The sequence below is a fragment of the Sinocyclocheilus grahami genome, unplaced genomic scaffold, assembly GCF_001515645.1.
Source record: "Sinocyclocheilus grahami isolate Dianchi unplaced genomic scaffold, SAMN03320097.WGS_v1.1 scaffold189.1, whole genome shotgun sequence".
Lineage (NCBI taxonomy): Eukaryota > Metazoa > Chordata > Actinopteri > Cypriniformes > Cyprinidae > Sinocyclocheilus > Sinocyclocheilus grahami.
Window position 1 is genome coordinate 1,135,251 of NW_015505368.1, and position 21,514 is coordinate 1,156,764.

Below are 21,514 nucleotides of genomic sequence, written 5' to 3' on the forward strand. Positions count from 1 at the left end.
CCCATTTGTCAGTTGATGGCCTTTCATTTTTAACCAGAAATGTGCACACAGCTTTTCTGATGTTCACTGAAGTTTTCCGTGTCTTTTTCCCTTGTCACTTGAAATGTTTCCGTTTTGAATCGTTGTTGCCAAAGGAGAGACACCTGAGGAAAAAATAAACGATCAGTTGGGGGACTATATTCTGTCATAAATCGCATACCATTCATTGCTTAACTTTCTACCGTCCGTTACTGGAAATGAAATGAAATTACTTGTTGATATGTCCCGATCTCAATAAAGTTTTCACATGCTTTTGGTCCGTGAATTAGATCTCGCTCGGGACGCGCACTGTCTGTGGAGGTTTGGCCAGGACCGGTTCCAGAATTAAATCAACATATTTTATGTTCTGTCCATTGCTATTTCGAGAGTGAATCCCGCATAAATATGCGGATGTCATTCCTGAAACTTTGCAGTATGTAGCCTATATGTCAGAAAAATGAAAGTTTCATACAAATTCTGAATGGATTATACCCTAGAAAGTGCGCAAAGCGTGCTCCCTTTATCACTAAAAAGCGTCACTTATCTTCATCGCGATCTTACAAAGTTCCATTATAATCAGTGAAGCTCTCTAAACTGCACAATGAATCTCTTATTTACATCGCGTCTGCACTTAGTCATGAGATGATTCACGAGCGTGCAAAACTGCACTTAAAAACTGCAGCGCTTTCAGCAGTGAGTGAATTCTGACAAAACGTTTCTGATTGGCCGTTGCGTTCAAGAAATCAACAGATATGTCTGTGATTGGTTACATTGCTCAACGCTGCGAAAACACGTTGAGGGTATTTAGCGCTTGAAAATATGCGTTGTAATCCAAACGAGTCGTTCGTTGTAGGTTTTGAAAAGTGATTTCTGTTAAATAAAATCTCTTTTTGAATTGGACTTTGAGCTTTGTAACTTCGCAGATCTTTTTTATGCTCAAACAGCAACATTACAGACTAACTAAAGTTGAAAAAGTGAAAAAGCATAATAGGACCCTTTTAATCTAGATTTAAACAGAGAGAGTGTGTCTGAACCCCGAACGTTATCAGGAAGGCCATTCCAGAGTTTGGGAGCCAAATGCAAAAAAGCTGTACCTCCTTTAGTGGACTTTGCTATCCTAGGTACTACCAAAAGTCCAGAGTTTTGCGATCTTTGGGAGCGTGATGAATTGTAGTGTGGTAGAAGACTAGTTAGGTACACAGGAGCTAACCCATTAAGGGCCTAATAGGTAAATAATAATATTTTGTAATTGATATGGAACTTAATAGGTAGCCAGTGCAGAGACTGTAAAATTGGGATAATATGATCATATTTTCTTGACCTGGTAAGGACTCTAGCCACTGCATTTTGGACTACCTGTAGCTTGTTTAGTGACGTGATGTGGCCAAGTATGGTGACCCATACTCGGAATTAGTGCTCTGTGTTTATCCCATCCAAAGTGCACACTCACAGCAGTGAACACGCACACACAGTGAACACACACCCGGAGCAGTGCATTATCCTTTATTGAGGATGGAGGACAACCACCTAGCAGTGCGTTACAATAGTCCAGTCTAGAGGTCATGAATGCATGAACTAGCTTTTCTGCATCAGGAACAGGTAACATGTTTCATAGCTTGGCAATGTTTCTAAGATGGACGAATGCTGTTTTTGTAACATGGGAAATATGATTTTCAAAAGACAAACAAACATCCATTACTTTTGCGGTAGCTTTATTTTATGATAAAGTATTTAAATCGTATTGATTTTTTAAATTTGATTTGACCCTTGATCCATTAGCGCTAAAAATGCCTGCAAGCAGTTGCTGCATTCTTAGCAAACTAATTCTGGAGTTTTCATTCATTGCTCATGATGCTTTTTTTTACCCTGACAGCGTTTGCACCTGTGTCTTACTTTATGACCTTACGAAGCTCAATCTCACATAATTTCTGTCCTAATAACTGTGATGACCAATGATGCATTTTAGGTGTCTATTTTTATCACATTACACTGGGTTCTTCCACCAATGGTGAAATCTAATTGGTTCAAATCATGCCAGTCAAAATTGATCCCATTTATTTTCTACTGCACAATCCTGGTCATGTCATTTCAAAGAAATAAAGTATTGCTGTGCTTTTGAAATAACTTAACTTCTTGGCTGTCGTCAGTTTTTTGGGATATTGGTTATTGTTAACAAATTGGCTATTTTGGCATGGTTTTATTCTACAGTTGTACAGTTTAAAATCCTGCCAAACGTTAATGTAGTGATTTAATCCCTGCTAATATAATAAAGATGATATCAGTATTGGCCAAAATGATGAATTTAATAAATAAGCGATTCTATACTGAACCATTGGGATTCTTGAAGTGCTCTCACATGTGAACTTGACCTTCAGCATGTTCCAGTGGAAAAAAAACCTCAAAAGTTTATGGCGGTTGTAGGGCTGGGCGATATGTCATAAATATCTTCTCGATAATCGCCTTTAAAAATATCGCGATATCTGATAATATCGTCTACCTAAGCCCCACCTCTACCATGCCCGGCCCCTGCCGAGACAACATTGCCGAAATGCACCATAGACACACACCATGTTCAGTTTGGTCTTAATTATTGCCACAAAGTTTGGTTTTACTTTTATTAGTTTGTGCATAAAATAACAGAAAACATTAGCTTTGCTGTTATTTTGGTGTTGCTAATAATTTCCACTATGTTCTTATCAAATTTGTTTTTGAAATTTATTTAGTTTTGTGAGAAGAACTGTTGAGGAAAAATAATAGAACCCAATTTTAAGTTCTTCATGGTAAAGTTGGACATTCTGGCGGTGATTGTAAGAATGATAAATATACGTTGATGTCATATAATAATGTCTTGAATAAAATATGCCTATTTTCTGATGTTTTTCTTTCTTTTTGGCGTTATCGCCTGTGTACACACTTTGTGATGGTAAGTTTAATTTCCTTAATTATAACAATTGCAGCATTGTTTTTAAACTTGTAGTCAAGCTATAACGTATTTGATATTTATCATGTATGACTAAAATCATGCAGGGATTAAAAACAAATTCTGAACAAAAACGTTAAGGTTTTTTTTCCCCTTTCTGGTAGTCTACTAGTTCGGAGGTCTCTTTTGGTCTGTTTTTAACTAAATAAAAATAACTGCTTTATTTATTTAGAAGCAGGGTAATTTAAATTTCGTTTTTTAAATTGTAATTTTTATAATTTTTTATTATATGAATCAAAATACAACACCCACAATATAATATTCAGTGTTGGGCTGCCGAAACTCTGAACGTGTGCATGTTGAGGAGCGAGCTGAGAAGCCTAATGTCTTCATTAATTCATTAAAAATGAATAATGTCATTTAATTAAGAATTTATAGTGCTATATCTCAGCTTAATTAAACATAATTATATTGTATACACGGTTTAAAAAATCTGTAAAAAATATTGCACTGAAATGTGCGCTGAATGAATTTGCATATTTTAATTATAACTCATGTTTGTGGTTTTTCATCATTATACAGTCTGTTTAAATAAATATTCAGAAACGCATGCAGTGCTACTTTTTGTCTTTTTTCTGTTTAACTTTTATTAAACCGCAGATCAAAATAGAATAGGTCTATACCCTAAATAAGGATAAATTATATTGGAACGCATCTCCAAAATAATCGCATACACAGATGCACGTTGCCATTACAGTAGTCAGCACCGAACAACAGGCAAATAAAATATAAACTGAGGTTACAAAAGTGATTCAGTCAAGATCAGTGAGTGATTTTCTTTTCTTTTGTTCTTTGATTAACATTATAGTGACTGGCGACAGCGGCTGCTGTTAATGCAGGGATCCAATACACCCTTGTTTTCTTTCTCAACTCATTCATTTAAGACATAACCGATTGTATTTATGGGATATTTTGATATAATTCTGTGCGTATTTGTCCATTTGAATGTGTAAGAATGTGAGAAAGAGAGCTCAGTCCAGTGTTCACGTATATAAGAGGCGGCTTTTGTGCGTGTGCTGTGCGTGTGCTGTGTGTGTGTGTGTGTGTGTGTGTGTGTGTGTGTGTGTGCAGCAAGGTTATTATAGTTTAGAATTAATATAGAAATATAATAGAAATAATATCTTTTTCAAATTTGCTATACAATTCAGTTTAGTTTTTATTCGTTTCATTAATATTGTCGTTAGTTTTAGTTTAGTTTTTATTTTGTGAACACATTTTTATATAGTTTAGTTTCAGTTTTAATTAAAGGTTAGCAGAATTAATGGATCACTTCCAGAGCGCAGGCCAAAGAAAGACTTATAATACTTAAATATAAAACTTATAAAGCTAATAATTTAGCTTTAGTGAAGCAAATGTCTAGCGACACAAAATCCGCATGCTGAGATTGATTAAATGGTAAAAGTATACAAATATACGCCAAAATGATGCAGTCAAGCCTTTTTACTAAATAAATCGACACAAGTTGTTCTTAATGTCATATCTAATGTGCATTGAGATATTTAATATGACAATAAATGTAGCCTAATTTGGTTATGATGGTTAAATGTCTTTTTTCTTTTTCAACAATCATAATATATTGTAACTGTCATGTCTTGCTCACTTTTCCGTGAACAACTGCGCATAAATCATAACTGAGACTAATGAAATTAAATAATAACGGCAATCGCATTAAGGCTCATATTTGAATGTTCTTTTCATTTATTAAGAATTATAAGCATGTTTATGATGTGATTTAGCTTATGCACATTTGTCCGAAAGCCTGGCAGAGTGATCACAAGATGCTATGCTAAAGTTTTGTATTGTTTTCAGAAAGGATGCGCATTCTCGTCTTTTTTTCTGTTAATTATTGCGCTGCGCTGCGTTTCTGTTTTTCTTCAAAGCACCAACTTAGAATGCCTAATTTTGGTTTGCTTGCTTGTGTTACATGAGAAAATAAATAATTTTGCCTACTTGATGTAATAGATTTAATGCGGGTGCGGTTCACGACCCGCAGTCTTTGTCAAACTGGTCTGGTCTGGTACAGAATTAAATTATTGCTGCTGTTGGATAACTGGTCGAGTGTTCTGTTAAGTTCTGTTAATACTCATATATTTTTCCGCCAAGGGATGAGAACGTAATGATTACGAAAACGATTATTTATTTTTGATAATTATTTTATTTCAGTTAGTTTTTCAATAACTGTTGTTAGATTAGTTTCGTTTTAGTTTTTGAATTATTTTGTCATTTTTATTTGATTTCAGTTTACGAACTAGTTTTTTCATCAATCGTTTTCGTCTTGGCTTTAGGTTTTGTTTACGAAAATAACCTTGGTGTGCAGCACAGAAAACAGCGCGCGAGTGCAGAAGTGAGTTCTATTTCGTTGTCTTGCAGTTGAATCTTTTGAAATCACAATAAATGCACATACAGAAATCGAGAAGCAGAATCGAAATGTAATTATTATTATTATTATAATTTTATAACAAGTAATTTGATTCCTGACCTTACGCAGCTGATCTGATTTCCGAAATTGGAATAGCTTTTCGATTCCCAACCCTCCTACTAAATTATTTCATTCTTGCATGCAAAAAGACCCGTATGGTGAATATGGGGCTATGTAAAATATTTTTTGCAACTTAATAGGTTTATCATTTGTCAAAAAAAACTTTTTTCCGCTCAACACAATATTTTTTTTTTGAGCAACATACAGAATATTAGGAACAATAGAATTTGTTTATTTTTTTCTTTGATTTGTTTCCTAAAAAGAAGAAAAATAAAGACTGAGATCTTTATTTAACCTAAATCTGTAATTACAGTTATTTAATTTTAGTTATATAATTCATATACATATCATTTCATATCATTTAGTTATATAATTTCATAATTTGTTTTAATAACCCAATTTGAAGCAAAAACTGAATGTTCTGACTAGCTTTGTGAAATTATACTACATGCCTGAAAGAAACAAACAACAGAAACTCACATTCACAAAATTCAAATCACAAATAATACTACTGATGATAAAGAACGGGTTGAATGTTAACCACTTTCGTTTCCATATAACTATAAACTATGATAAAAGTTCATCAGCATGCATTGAATGATCCCATGTTGTAGCGCCAAAAAATAAATAAATTTTGCGACCAAAGTATGTACTTGTGCGACCAGCTGAGAAAGTTAGTTGCAAAAGAGCGACCAGTGGGAAGAATGAGTCTGGAGCCCTGTGTAGAGCCCTTTGAAGCTGCATTGAAACTGCAATTTGGATCTTCAACCCATTAAAGTCCACTATATGGAGAGAAATCCTGGAATGTTTTCCTCAAAAACCTTAATTTCTTTACCACTGAAGAAAGAAAGACGTGAACATCTTGAATGACATGGGGGTGATTAAATTATCAGCAGTTTTTGTCTGGAAGTGAACTAATCCTTTAATCTTAGAATTGATAAATAATGCAATATGTGTACATTTTATATACCATTCAAATGTTTGGGGTCAGTAAGACTTTATGAAATAAATTAATGCTGTCATTTAGGAAGGACGCATTAAATTAATCAAAAGTGCATGGGTTAAAGTTCGCCGTCACTATGGTGGATTTCTGTCAACTACATTGCAGAGATATCAGTTCATATGAGAGTCAGAAATTAACAGGGGCTTGGGGCGAAAATGCCACCAGAATGAACATAAATGCCCCCCAATATTAAACATAGGGGGCAAAAAAGTATATCATATGCTAGGGTTGTGCGATATGATGATTTTTGATCGTGGATGATAAAAATGTCTCCACGATCTGCTTTTGAAGAAATATCGTAGTATCGTGCTACAGCGCACATTCTATCAGCTGCAGTTCTGGAGCCTCCGTCTCACTGTACAACGCCACATGCATTCACATCATATCAGTGTTAACTCAGTGCTAAAGCTGCTCTCACAGAACACTGCACTTATTTGCAATCACAAAAGTACATTATTTGCATGTGCTTTAAAGCCTTGCTGGTTAAATGTTTCATTCACACGCTGGTCTGACGTGCGCTTTTTCTGAGCATGTACACCTGAAGCGGGTGCACTAAAAAGCCTGTCAAACAGCGCCTGATTTCTGAACTAGGTTATCTTTTGTGCTAGTACTGTCAAAACACACAAGGTTTACATATAGACTCTTATGTCTAAAATGAAAGTAAACAGTTGAGAGAAAACGGTTGCCTGCCTGTATATTAGATGCATGCAGGTATTAAACATGCAGCCGACTGTCATTATAGGGATAGTTCACTCTAAAATTTAATAGTCGTTATTTACTCACTCACATGTTGTCCCGAACCTGTATTAATATCTTTCTTGTGCTTAACACAAAAGAAGATATTTTGAAGAATTTGGGTAACCAAACAGCTGCTGGTCCACATTGAATTTGATAATATTAGGAAAAAAATATTATGGAATTTACTGTGGACCAGCAACTGTTTGGTTTTCCACGTTCCTCAAAATAGCATTTATGTTCAGCAGAAGAAAGAAACTCATTCAGGTTTAAACAACTTTCGAGTGAGAAAATGATGGTATAAAAATAAAACACTATGACAGAATTGACAGACAGAATTTTTATTTTAGGGTGAACTATTCCTTTAACTTAAAAAGAAAACAACAAACGCAAAGAGAAGAATCATTCACTATTCTTGACTGAAGAACTTTAATACAGTTGCTTTAGGAATCAGTCTATATAGTGTTTTATTTTTATATTTGTTCATTCAATTTCTTGATTGCTCCTGCTAAATATTGTACCTGAAAATAAAGCACTGTTTGTTTTGTTTGTAAATTATGTGTAGTTGAAATGTGTATCTTTGTTCTTATTTTTTAATAACAAAGATAAAATAATGACAAAGGTTTTTATCTTTGTCCACTTTGGCCTAAATATCTGCCATTCTTATATTTTATTATTTTATTACCTTGAAAGGCTATGTCTTTATAATAGGGAAATTAGTTTGGCTGTAATGCTCAGACAACTTGCAAAATAGTAAAACCAACATAACAAAGAATCGTGATAAAATCGTGAATCATGATGTTTCTAAAAAAAATTGTGATATGATAATTTTTCCATATCGCCCACCCCTATCATATGGTTTAAAACCAGCAGGTTTAGGCATCCTGTGCGTCCCGGCCCACTGCTGTTTTTTCCTAGGTGGAAAGACAAGCAGTGATTCTGTATTGTTGGAGAAGGAGTTGTATAACCCGAATCCCTGAGCCGGAGGCAGAGAGCAAGAATAACCTAAGAGCTGCACTAATGCTCTGTGTATGTGTTTGGCGCATAAGCTTGAATTAACTGGTATTGCCATAGTAACGGATGTCTCGTGGGTCCTGGTCTGATTGTCCTAAGACGGGGATTGAATGGCCTCTGTGCACTCCGAGGACCTGTGCAGGCTGGGGTCTCTGCAGCGGCTGGGCCACGGAGACCTCTTCCTCTGAGTCCAACTCAGGGCAGCCCACACTTCCTGAAGTCCAGCCTGATTGCATATTTGCTTGCGCGATTTCTTTGATTTAATGAGGTTGACAACTTTGTGATTTTTTTTAAATATATATTCCACGTTCCTCAAAATAGCATTTATGTTCAGCAGAAGAAAGAAACTCATTCAGGTTTAAACAACTTTCGAGTGAGAAAATGATGGTATAAAAATAAAACACTATGACAGAATTGACAGACAGAATTTTTATTTTAGGGTGAACTATTCCTTTAACTTAAAAAGAAAACAACAAACGCAAAGAGAAGAATCATTCACTATTCTTGACTGAAGAACTTTAATACTAGGAATGCACCGATATGAAAATTTTGGCCGATACCGATAACCGATTATTCTTTATTTTTGAAAGCCGATAACCGATATGTTGGCCGATAAATCTATATCCAAATTGTTATATACTTTTTGAGAGCCTGATTACAAAAAAGGTCTCATCATTAAAAGCCACATCCCAAACACTTCAACATAAGCAGCCTAGTTTGAACGGTGTACGTTTTAAAAATATTTTTACTCTCCCATTACCAAATTTAGTCATAAAAAAAGTCTTACAAATAAATAAAATAATGCATAAATAATGCAAACAAGTCACTGGACATCATTACACGTGTAAAGAATCAAAATGAATGCGCCACAGATCAATAAAACAGAATAGCCTCTGCACGGACAATAATTAAATGATTTTAATTACTAAACCATACTGTTGATGAAAATAATAAGAGAACAATACAAGTGGTTGTTGTTATTAATAATATACCAATGATTTTGAAAAAGTAACAAATTAATACCACTGTTTTAAATAGCAGACGTTGAGCTGCGCGTGCTGAAGCTGAAGAGCTACGTTCCTCAAAATAGCATTTATGTTCAGCAGAAGAAAGAAACTAATTCAGGTTTAAACAACTTTCGAGTGAGCAAATGATGGTATAAAAATAAAACACTGACAGAATTGACAGACAGAATTTTTATTTTAGGGTGAACTATTCCTTTAACTTAAAAAGAAAACAACAAACGCAAAGAGAAGAATCATTCACTATTCTTGACTGAAGAACTTTAATACAGTTGCTTTAGGAATCAGTCTATATAGTGTTTTATTTTTATATTTGTTCATTCAATTTCTTGATTGCTCCTGCTAAATATTGTACCTGAAAATAAAGCACTGTTTGTTTTGTTTGTAAATTATGTGTAGTTGAAATGTGTATCTTTGTTCTTATTTTTTAATAACAAAGATAAAATAATGACAAAGGTTTTTATCTTTGTCCACTTTGGCCTAAATATCTGCCATTCTTATATTTTATTATTTTATTACCTTGAAAGGCTATGTCTTTATAATAGGGAAATTAGTTTGGCTGTAATGCTCAGACAACTTGCAAAATAGTAAAACCAACATAACAAAGAATCGTGATAAAATCGTGAATCATGATGTTTCTAAAAAAAATTGTGATATGATAATTTTTCCATATCGCCCACCCCTATCATATGGTTTAAAACCAGCAGGTTTAGGCATCCTGTGCGTCCCGGCCCACTGCTGTTTTTTCCTAGGTGGAAAGACAAGCAGTGATTCTGTATTGTTGGAGAAGGAGTTGTATAACCCGAATCCCTGAGCCGGAGGCAGAGAGCAAGAATAACCTAAGAGCTGCACTAATGCTCTGTGTATGTGTTTGGCGCATAAGCTTGAATTAACTGGTATTGCCATAGTAACGGATGTCTCGTGGGTCCTGGTCTGATTGTCCTAAGACGGGGATTGAATGGCCTCTGTGCACTCCGAGGACCTGTGCAGGCTGGGGTCTCTGCAGCGGCTGGGCCACGTGTTTGTAAATTATGTGTAGTTGAAATGTGTATCTTTGTTCTTATTTTTTAATAACAAAGATAAAATAATGACAAAGGTTTTTATCTTTGTCCACTTTGGCCTAAATATCTGCCATTCTTATATTTTATTATTTTATTACCTTGAAAGGCTATGTCTTTATAATAGGGAAATTAGTTTGGCTGTAATGCTCAGACAACTTGCAAAATAGTAAAACCAACATAACAAAGAATCGTGATAAAATCGTGAATCATGATGTTTCTAAAAAAAATTGTGATATGATAATTTTTCCATATCGCCCACCCCTATCATATGGTTTAAAACCAGCAGGTTTAGGCATCCTGTGCGTCCCGGCCCACTGCTGTTTTTTCCTAGGTGGAAAGACAAGCAGTGATTCTGTATTGTTGGAGAAGGAGTTGTATAACCCGAATCCCTGAGCCGGAGGCAGAGAGCAAGAATAACCTAAGAGCTGCACTAATGCTCTGTGTATGTGTTTGGCGCATAAGCTTGAATTAACTGGTATTGCCATAGTAACGGATGTCTCGTGGGTCCTGGTCTGATTGTCCTAAGACGGGGATTGAATGGCCTCTGTGCACTCCGAGGACCTGTGCAGGCTGGGGTCTCTGCAGCGGCTGGGCCACGGAGACCTCTTCCTCTGAGTCCAACTCAGGGCAGCCCACACTTCCTGAAGTCCAGCCTGATTGCATATTTGCTTGCGCGATTTCTTTGATTTAATGAGGTTGACAACTTTGTGATTTTTTTTAAATATATATATAGATTACATTTTTAAGAGTGTTCATCCAGTCGAATACTTTTTTGGCTTGTTTGTTGTCTCTCGCTCTTTGTCTGTCTCTTTTCACTCAACTTCCTCTGGCTTGGTTAGACTCCCTGCACTTAACTCTCTCTCTCATTCTCTTTCTGTCTGTCTTTCTTTCACCCTCAGTCTGAGTAAGGCTCGGCAACATGCACGGATTGGATCACAGGAAATTTGACTGCACTGTGATGTCACAGGCTGTGTCGCGCGCTGATTGGTGGAGGGATGGGGTGCAGCAATCGCTGTGGGCACAGGCAGCCAGAGATGGCAGGAGGGTTGGCAGAAGCTGTGAGAGACAGCGGTGATGCCTCCAGGTCTTCTGCAAGCTTCTCTTCCAGGTTCTGACTCCATGTCGGGTTTTGCCCCGGACCGTGAGGCCTCTGGTAGAACTTGTACTCATTAAATAAGCAGCAAAGAGGTGTGGTCCTAGTCTTACGTATACACACCGATAGATAGTCAGGCGCACATGGCTGAATGAATCTCAGATGGAGTGGAAGATTCGGGACTGTGAATGTCAGGGGTTCCCAAACTTTTTTTGGTCGTCGACCAATTTTTTTAGGTCCCAAAGTTCTAGAGATCTCAACACCCCAGTTACATCACCGAAGTAAGCTGTACACTGGATCTCGCAGACAGCAAATGACAACTGCAAAAATAACAATGCATTTTTACTAGGGGTGCAACAGATCGTAGATGATCCGTGATCCGTACAGATAGTAGTTGTGCTGTGGTATAGAAGTACTAAAGTAAGCTTTCACTAATTAATTAAAAAAATTTTTTTTTGCTGATCTGAAAAATGATCTGATCCGTGACTCAAAATCTGTAATATGATCCGAACCATGAGTTTTGTGATTTGTTGCACCACTAATTTTTACTCTTGTAAGACTAAACTGTTGCCGGAGACCACAAAATATGATGATCCCCTTTTGAATGATCTCTACCTTAAATAAATGTATATTAATAATTTATATTTATATTTTATTTTATTTATTTAATATCTGTAAAGTCGAATAAAATAGTGAAACTGGGAACAAAATTTCCCCCTAAAATTTCCACAGATCCCCTAGCACTCTTGGATCCCAGTTTGAAACCCCATTACAGGAAATTTAGATCAATATTTGGTCATAGTGCAGACAAGATCGCTGAATCTCACTTTGCTCAAGTTGCTGCATTTTTAGAGCACTTCGTTAGGGACGCTATATATTTACCAGTTTGCTTTTGTGCCCATGAATGCCTATATTTGACATTTTAAGTGCAAGAGAAGCTACAATTTTTTTTATATATAGGTATGTTTTAAAAATATATATATATATATATATATATATATATATATATATATATATATATATATATATGACTATACAGTATAACAGTATAGAGAGAGATAGATAGATAGATAGACAGACAGACACACATACAGATAGATAGATAGATAGATAGATAGATAGATAGATAGATAGATAGTCAATATTTGGTCATAGTGCAGACAAGATCGCTGAATCTCACTTTGCTCAAGTTGCTGCATTTTTAGAGCACTTCGTTAGGGACGCTATATATTTACCAGTTTGCTTTTGCGCCCATGAATGCCTATATTTGACATTTTAAGTGCAAGAGAAGCTACAATTTTTTTTATATATAGGTATGTTTTAAAAAAAAAATATATATATATACACTACCATTCAAAAGTTGAGTTGATAAGATTTTTTCATGTTTTTTTTTTTTTTTAAAGAAGTCTCTTAAATTTACCAAGGCTGCATTTATTTGACCAAAAATATGGGAAAAATAATAATACTGTGAAATATTATCAGAAGTTAAAATAACTTTTTTGTGTGTGTGTGGAAACTTTGTTTAGAAAGTTAAGAATAACATCATTTATTTGAAAAGGAAATATTTTATAAAATGTAAAATGTCTCGCTGTCACTTTTGATCAGTTGAATCCAACGTTGCTGAATAAAAGAACCTTCAACCCTTTCAAAGGTAGTTTAATACGTCTAATCTAAATTATAAAAAAATATGCATTCAAAATCTGAAAAAAGCATAGAAAATATCACATTTACATCTCTAGTTTTCTGTGTTTGTGTTCACTTATTGTCTATTAGAATAGGCCCACTGTGTATTGTGACATTAAATAGATCTGTCTGAAAGTCTCAGCAAGGTGCTACAGACCGCATGTTTGCAGAACAGCCAGCATACACTTTTTGGTAGAAGAAAAAACCACAAACAAGAACATACTACCTCCCAGACTTTCCAAGACATCATTAGATCACAGAGACTGTGTAGAGAACGTACCAAAGCCACTTCCTGTCCCTTTATAGCCAGTGGTGCCATACACTTGAGCTTTTTTTGAATGTTCATTGCCAGCGCTGTTCATGGCCAGCACTGTGTCCGCTTTAGGCCTGATGGTATAATGTGACGGGTGATAAAAGCTATCTGTTACATGTAAATCAACATTTCGCCCTAATCAGCTGTGGCTACGAGGAGTGGTCACTTGTCGATTGTTTGGTTTCTTTTTCTGTGGTATTGAGCTGGGCAGCCCACCCAGCATGAAATATCCTTGGTCTGAAAATTCTGCTCAACATCAAACGTCAAACATATTCTAACTGGATTGTATTAATTGACTGATTATATTACCTTGAAATCGTATTATGTTGCAGTTTTAATGTGGTATTTTAATCTCTTTTCATATAGAGCATATCACATTTTAGGGTTGTGCCGATAGACGATAGTATCGTGTATCGACGATAGACAGAGATATCGCCTGTGGCTGATGTCTTTGACGATAGCAAGACGATTATTATTATTACTATTATCGGGCTAGTAATACGATCTAATAAATATTAGGGCTTATTTGTTGCATTCTATTTCTTTTTCCGCGTTTTTACAGTATTGCACGTTCTAACCAATCACACATGATTATGCTGAGCTTATGAATTCAATGGCCAATCAGAGGTGTTCACTGTGAAATATTATCAGAAGTTAAAATAACTTTTTTGTGTGTGTGTGGAAACTTTGTTTAGAAAGTTAAGAATAACATCATTTATTTGAAAAGGAAATCTTTTATAAAATGTAAAATGTCTCGCTGTCACTTTTGATCAGTTGAATGCGACGTTGCTGAATAAAAGAACCCTTCAACCCTTTCAAAGGTAGTTTAATACGTCTAATCTAAATTATAAAAAAATATGCATTCAAAATCTGAAAAAAGCATAGAAAATATCACATTTACATCTCTAGTTTTCTGTGTTTGTGTTCACTTATTGTCTATTAGAATAGGCCCACTGTGTATTGTGACATTAAATAGATCTGTCTGAAAGTCTCAGCAAGGTGCTACAGACCGCATGTTTGCAGAACAGCCAGCATACACTTTTTGGTAGAAGAAAAAACCACAAACAAGAACATACTACCTCCCAGACTTTCCAAGACATCATTAGATCACAGAGACTGTGTAGAGAACGCACCAAAGCCACTTCCTGTCCCTTTATAGCCAGTGGTGCCATACACTTGAGCTTTTTTTGAATGTTCATTGCCAGCGCTGTTCATGGCCAGCACTGTGTCCGCTTTAGGCCTGATGGTATAATGTGACGGGTGATAAAAGCTATCTGTTACATGTAAATCAACATTTCGCCCTAATCAGCTGTGGCTACGAGGAGTGGTCACTTGTCGATTGTTTGGTTTCTTTTTCTGTGGTATTGAGCTGGGCAGCCCATCCAGCATGAAATATCCTTGGTCTGAAAATTCTGCTCAACATCAAACGTCAAACATATTCTAACTGGATTGTATTAATTGACTGATTATATTACCTTGAAATCGTATTATGTTGCAGTTTTAATGTGGTATTTTAATCTCTTTTCATATAGAGCATATCACATTTTAGGGTTGTGCCGATAGACGATAGTATCGTGTATCGACGATAGACAGAGATATCGCCTGTGGCTGATGTCTTTGACGATAGCAAGACGATTATTATTATTACTATTATCGGGCTAGTAATACGATCTAATAAATATTAGGGCTTATTTGTTGCATTCTATTTCTTTTTCCGCGTTTTTACAGTATTGCACGTTCTAACCAATCACACACGATTATGCTGAGCTTATGAATTCAATGGCCAATCAGAGGTGTTCAGATGAGTCATCACTGAAACAGCGGAGTTCTGTTGTTCAGCGCGCGCTGACTGAATTCTGACTCGCAAATTCTCTCCTCATAAACAACAAAGTGCAGATGTACGTGCGATGTAAATATAAGAGATTAATTCATCATACAGTGTATATTCACTGATTTTAACGGGAGTGTTTTTAAAGTGCATAAACTCGCGCTAGACTGAGCTTGTGATGATGTTCTTTGGTAATGTAATGTTCTTTGCTCGTTTTCTGTAGCTGCTTTTTGAATAACTGAGGAAATGTAAGCATTATAATTAGTAACTTACGATGTTTCTATTAATTTGTTATCATGTTAAATACAAATTCAGTCATATTAAAAACATTAGACTGCTTTTAGCCTTGCGCTGGAGTTGGTTCACTTTCTCGCAATGAAACTAAGTAAATAATTACATAAATTAGCACGATAATATTGTGTATCGGCGATCTCACAAGCTGACGATATGAAAATTGAGCATATCGCCCAACACTATCACATTTGTATTTTGGGAATGGAATAATTCACCCAAAAATGGCAGGTCTGTTATCATTTACTCATCCTCATGTTGCTCCAAACCTGTATGTGTTTCTTTCTTCTGATGAACACTTGAAATATTAAAAAACATTGATAACTAAACAGTTTTGGTTCCCATTGACTTCCATTGTATAGACAAAAAATATAATGGAAGTCAATGGGAACTGAAACTGTTTGATTGTCAACATTTTTAATAATATTTTGGAATGACATTAGGGTGAGTAAATGATGACAGAAGTTTCATTTTTGAGTGGTTTTGTCTGTTTAAGATGCTGTTATCAGTAGGTAACTTACTGCGGATATGGGCATTGTAAGTCCAATTTGCCTTGCCTCATGTATCATGCCATCATTCTCATGGCATCTCTTTATTCTCATCTTTTCTCATCTTTTCGCAAAAATAACAAAATAAAAAAAGAGTCGTAGGATAGTGCTGTATTTCAAAACCAAAACCAGTGTTTATAATTCTCAGCCGTCTGTCCCGAAAGTTTAGTCCCACTTGTTTTTTGCCCTTTAGATTCTCAGGAAAATCATCCATTTTGATGTATTAGCAAACAGACTTCTCTCTGAAACGGGAACTGTAGGCTCACATGGCTGTGTTACCAAACACTGAGTTTGCAAACGTGTTTTTGCCAGACTTGATGTTCTGTCCCCCGCCCCCCACCACCAAACCATGGGATTACTGTGTGTGTGTGTATGCCGTCTGCTGTACGCGGGGTGTAATCTGCCAGAGGTCCTGGTGCGCACAGGGTTAAGACCAGGCACCCCACCAAGCCTGAGGCCTGCGGGGGACGTCCCACAGAGCCGTAAGCCTGCACAGAGCCCACACGCCCTGGAGCAAGGCCAACAGCACACACACAGAAGACAAACACACACAAATACATCGGGAAAAGGAGGGTTGACACAAGAAAAAAGGAACTGAGAGAATTGGTAGGAGGGTCAATGGCAAAAGTGGGGCTATGATAAAATAATTTTTAAAACACACGTGCCATGTTTTTAGATTTTAATTTTTTTTAAGTGTGTGTGTGTACATTCAATTGAATTTTCTTTTTTTACACACATCTGAAATGATTGATTAATATACTGTATATTGTTGCATCACATGATGTTAAAGAACCGGAAGTAACATAAGAGGCTTTTTGACCTTGAAACAGTCATGAGGTTTTGCAGGGGTCGTCTCCATGGCAATTTCCTGTTTTGTGTTTTTTATTTTTATTTTTTATGTTTCTCTGCTTGTTGGTGGCACCACATGACTTTATTGGTCGCAACACATGACCTTGATTTGGTAGACGATGTTTTTCAAACAATACTTAAAGCTTTCTTTTCAAGAATTTCATTTGTTTCTTTCATTATTACATTATCAGGATGATTGTGCCACCCTGACACTTTTGGCAGAATACATTTTTTAATTTTCATTTTGAAATGCAAAATGAATTTAATTCTAAAGCTAAGTACATGCTCATGATAGAAGAGATTTATTCAAATTGTGTATTTGAATTGTATTCTTAAAAAAAAAAAAAAAAACATTTTTAAATGACCTAAACGAAAAAGAGAGCATCACTCTGTTTTATTTGGGTTTAATGGTCTGTTTTCCCTCTGATAGTTCTGATACTGGCTTGACGTTTGTTGCCAGGCAAAAGTGGCCGCTGAAGGTTATCTTTCAGTTGAGTTACAAACACCATAGCTTTTCACAGTATCAATGCATTTGTTTTCAAGTGTTGTTGTTGGGGAGCTCGCCAAAAGGCAGCGGTGCTCCTGTCATGTATCCCAGCGGAGAATGCTCTGTTTAGTCTCTGAAACAGTCCGGTAAGCCTCAGCAGGTGTGGGAGCGTGACAGGAGATGCTGCCTGTCGCTGACAGACTGTAGGTGTGTGAACACTAACGCTTGTTTCTTTCTCTCCTCACAGATTATGTTTATTTCGAAAACTCCTCCAGTAACCCACTGCTGATCAGGCGAATAGAGGAGCTCAACAAGGTGAGTGACAGATGTATGTGTGTGTTGCTAAAAGCCAATCGAACACTACAAGACTGAAGTTGGTCACCATTTAATGCTTTAAGTCTGCGACAAATAGCCCGGATTGTAGCCAAGTCGCAGCATTTTTTTTGTGTATACACTTGTGAGTGGCAGATATGAGCAAATGGCAATGCAATTGCGAGAGATTGGAAAAAACGTTGTAATGTAATGAAAGAGAACAAGGATTGGGGCTTTCAGCCTCCAAAATGAGTAAAAAAAAATAGAAGTGGGCCATACGGCTTTTTTGCTATATTCTAAATACTATGAAGCAATTACTGATGCTTTTGTTAACTAAAACTAAACTATTGTTTTCATGAATTTAAACAATGGAGAAATAAAATTAAATAAGTATTTGATGATTTTAACTATAACTTGAACTTACATTTTTAAAATGTAAACGAAACTTGGAAACGGGGCTTTGACTACTGACAGAAATAAAAAGTTGTAATACTAAAAAACAGACATTAAAGCTAAATAGAAATATTTTAAATAAAAAATGACAAAGCATTTCAAAATTGCTAAAACTTAAACTAAAATGAAATTGAAAATGGATTATGTAAAAATCAAAGCTAATTCTGAATGTAAATAAATACTGTAATAGTATATAAATAAAAGTAGCTGCTCTTGGTTTTTTTATGAGAGAAGTAGCAGGAACATTATTTTAACAACCCAGACCTTTCAAACCAGACTACATCATGGGCCTAACTCTAAACCCTTGGTCTGATTGATTCATTCCCTAAATCAGCTGATTCAGGCCCTGTCCACACGAACGTGGTTATTTTTAAAACTGCAGCTTTTTCTACGCGGTTTGGCCGTTCGTCCATGCACAAACGCAGCACCAGTTCACTGAAACCGAACATTTTTGAAAACTCCTGCCAGGGTGAAGATTTTCAAAAACTCAGGTTGCAGTGTTATCGTGTAGACCGCGAAACCGGAGTTTTTGGCTTGTGACGTCAGAACCTGCACTGTTATCTCTGCCTACTGGAAACTTTTTCAGGATTCTGATTGGCCAACATGGCTTTACGGTTGAGATTATATCACCACCTGCTGGTTTGGCATGCTTTTGACAGTGCTTCATAGCATGTGTTTGCGTTTTCATGTGGACGGAGATTTTTTTTTAAACGGAAGAAGGAAAAACTTGTGTACGTGTGGACATGGCTTCAGTTTGTTAGTTCAACTCACTAATTTTTTTATCATTCTTTTATGGTGCTTTTTTTGTCTTTTTTGGAGCTTGACAAGCCCCAGTCCTTATTCACTTTTTAAAAAAATTGAAAATAGTGGGCAGAAAGTTATTTAAAATTTCACCTCTCGTGTTCCAAGGAAGAAAATCATACAGGTTTGGAATGTCATGAGTGTGAGTAAACGATGACGAATTTTTCATTTTTGGATGAGCGATCCCTTTAAATATGCAAAGGGTGACAAGTTTCAGTTTAGTAGTGAGCGCTTGGCAAAAACCCATACCTAAATGACTTACAAATCTCAAAGCTACAGCTTTCTATCTTTTTTTTTTTTTTCATACTGTGTTCACACTTGTAACACCCTAACATCACACTGCACCCCCCTGTCTGCCCTCCTCATCTTCTCTCCATCACGAGACCCTCTCAAATCACCCAGGAAGTGCAGAGGTGTTTAGGTCATGGTTTTGATTTGATCCTCAATTTGCATATTGTGGCTTCCCCAGGAGCTGATTGGTCTAGAAGCTGTTGCTGTGACAACTCTGTTTCCTTTTGCAGACGGCAAATGGGAATGTGGAGGCCAAAGTGGTGTGTTTCTACCGACGCAGAGACATCTCTACAACGCTCATCACCCTCGCTGATAAACATGCAAGTGAGTAGCTGTCAAAGACTACTTTACCCACAATGCTTTGAGCTGACATGTATGGCGAGATAGGGCAGATATCATATCAAGATCACAATGAAATTTGTGTTGATAACGTTGATAAACTCTGGATAGTTAACTCGATACGAATTAATGTGACAGCCTATCACACAGCAGAAATAAAGGTGACAACAGCCAGTCAGTGCATGTCGCCTAACATTAAGTCTGCATGTCTACTTCATGAACTCAAACACACGTGACGCTTGCAGTGTTTTTTTTTTTTAGCATCTTGTCGTTTTAATATGGGAGTTCACATGAACTTCATCTCCAGAGCGGTTCTTAGAATAACTTCATCAGCTTTTCAGCATTTCATTTGAGGATAACCACTGTCAAACGCAAACTGAAACCGACAGATCAAACCGCCAAAATAAATGTTCGGTTTTACATGAAAAAGTTAGGATGGAAATATATTACTATTGTATACTAAAGTATACTTCTCAATGTAATAATAATAATTTTGTTGTTACTAAGAAATATCATACAACCAATATATTTTTTCATCCATGTTTTAATTTATACAGTTCTTTGTTGTAAATTATTTATTTTTATTTGATTATATTTTAAAAGCTGATTTAAATTACTTTATTCATTTCGTTAGACTAAATTTTTGATGATAAATTTGTGTTTAAAAAAAACTAACACTAGCTTTTCTAATCTTTTTGTATTCTATCTATTTGGTTTCTTTTTCTTTTATTTATACAGTTAAAAGCAAAAAAGGCCTCTAACACTAGCTTGCTCTATTCTTTTGCTATTCTATCTGTTTTCTTTTTATTTATTACATAATTTAAAAAATCCTTGCTACGTGTACTGAGACTTGTTATAGCACTTGCACATCATTGCTCTTTTGTTGATTTTGATTGCTTCCATTGTCCTCATTTGTAAGTCGCTTTGGATAAAAGTCTGCTAAATGACTAAATGTAAATGTATTAAATTGTAACAGAATTCAGAAATGAAATAAAATAAAATAGAAAACACCGAATGTAAGGGGAAAATGGATTTCATGGGGCCCTCAGTTAAAAAGTAGCTTACTTTTTGGAGTTTAATTGTGAACAAACTAGTTATGTTTACTGTACATTCATTCTCATTGTCTAACATCCAAATGGTAAGCATTTTCTTCCCCATCATTGAAATGAATATTGTGATAAATATTGATAATGTATGATATGGAAAAAAATATTGTGATGACCATATCGGACAGCCCTAGAGTGGGTTCTATTCATCGATTGTTGGTTGGATTCTGAGCTTCAAAACTGAATGTGAGCTTGCAGTCGATTGTGGAGATTTGGGGGTTAAGTGGACTAAATAACTGGAAGAAGTCTGGGATACATCACCAAAGAGAAATCTGTCATTTTCATGGATGAATTCTTCACAATAAGATCTATAAAATACATTTACAAAATAGATAGGATGAATTTTCATATCATGCCAACTTGGAACATTTAACTATTCAACTGAAAAATTTACTTAACTTGTGTACTACCTACATAAACAGCTACCTTCTACAGGTGCATCCTAACTGAAATGGAACCTCATTACATCAAATGTGATTTTGGACAAAAGGTATTTTAGCACCTTATTAGGCAGCATAATTTTGCTGCTTACTTTTTGGAGCCTTTGTGCTGGGAGCGTTCCTAGGCAGCTGTCTTCCAGTTTGTTTGCAGTCCACAATGGCCACCCACAATCAGCTCACCAAACCTGAAAAAAACGCCCGGTGTCTGTTATCATACAGAGCTACAATAAAGTCTGTATATCGCAAGTTATCTTAAGTTATATTTCAAATATTTTTCTAGAATGCACTCTTTTCAAGTTTAAGGCACCTTGTAGTGAAGGGTACATTTGCTTCTTTAAAAACATGGATCACCATTCACACACATTGGA

General features: G+C 35.9%; 1 protein-coding gene across 2 annotated transcripts in view; it reads left to right on the plus strand.

The window, feature by feature from the left end:
- The window catches only part of LOC107594709 (metastasis-associated protein MTA1), a 67,396-nt gene that overhangs the window by 8,547 nt on the left and 37,335 nt on the right, over positions 1 to 21,514 (plus strand). For both annotated transcript variants that reach the window (XM_016284864.1, XM_016284865.1), the window contains exons 2-3: positions 17,652 to 17,719; positions 19,492 to 19,585. In XM_016284864.1, coding sequence (XP_016140350.1) covers positions 17,652 to 17,719; positions 19,492 to 19,585 — 162 coding nt within the window. The remainder of the gene's footprint in view (positions 1 to 17,651; positions 17,720 to 19,491; positions 19,586 to 21,514) is intronic.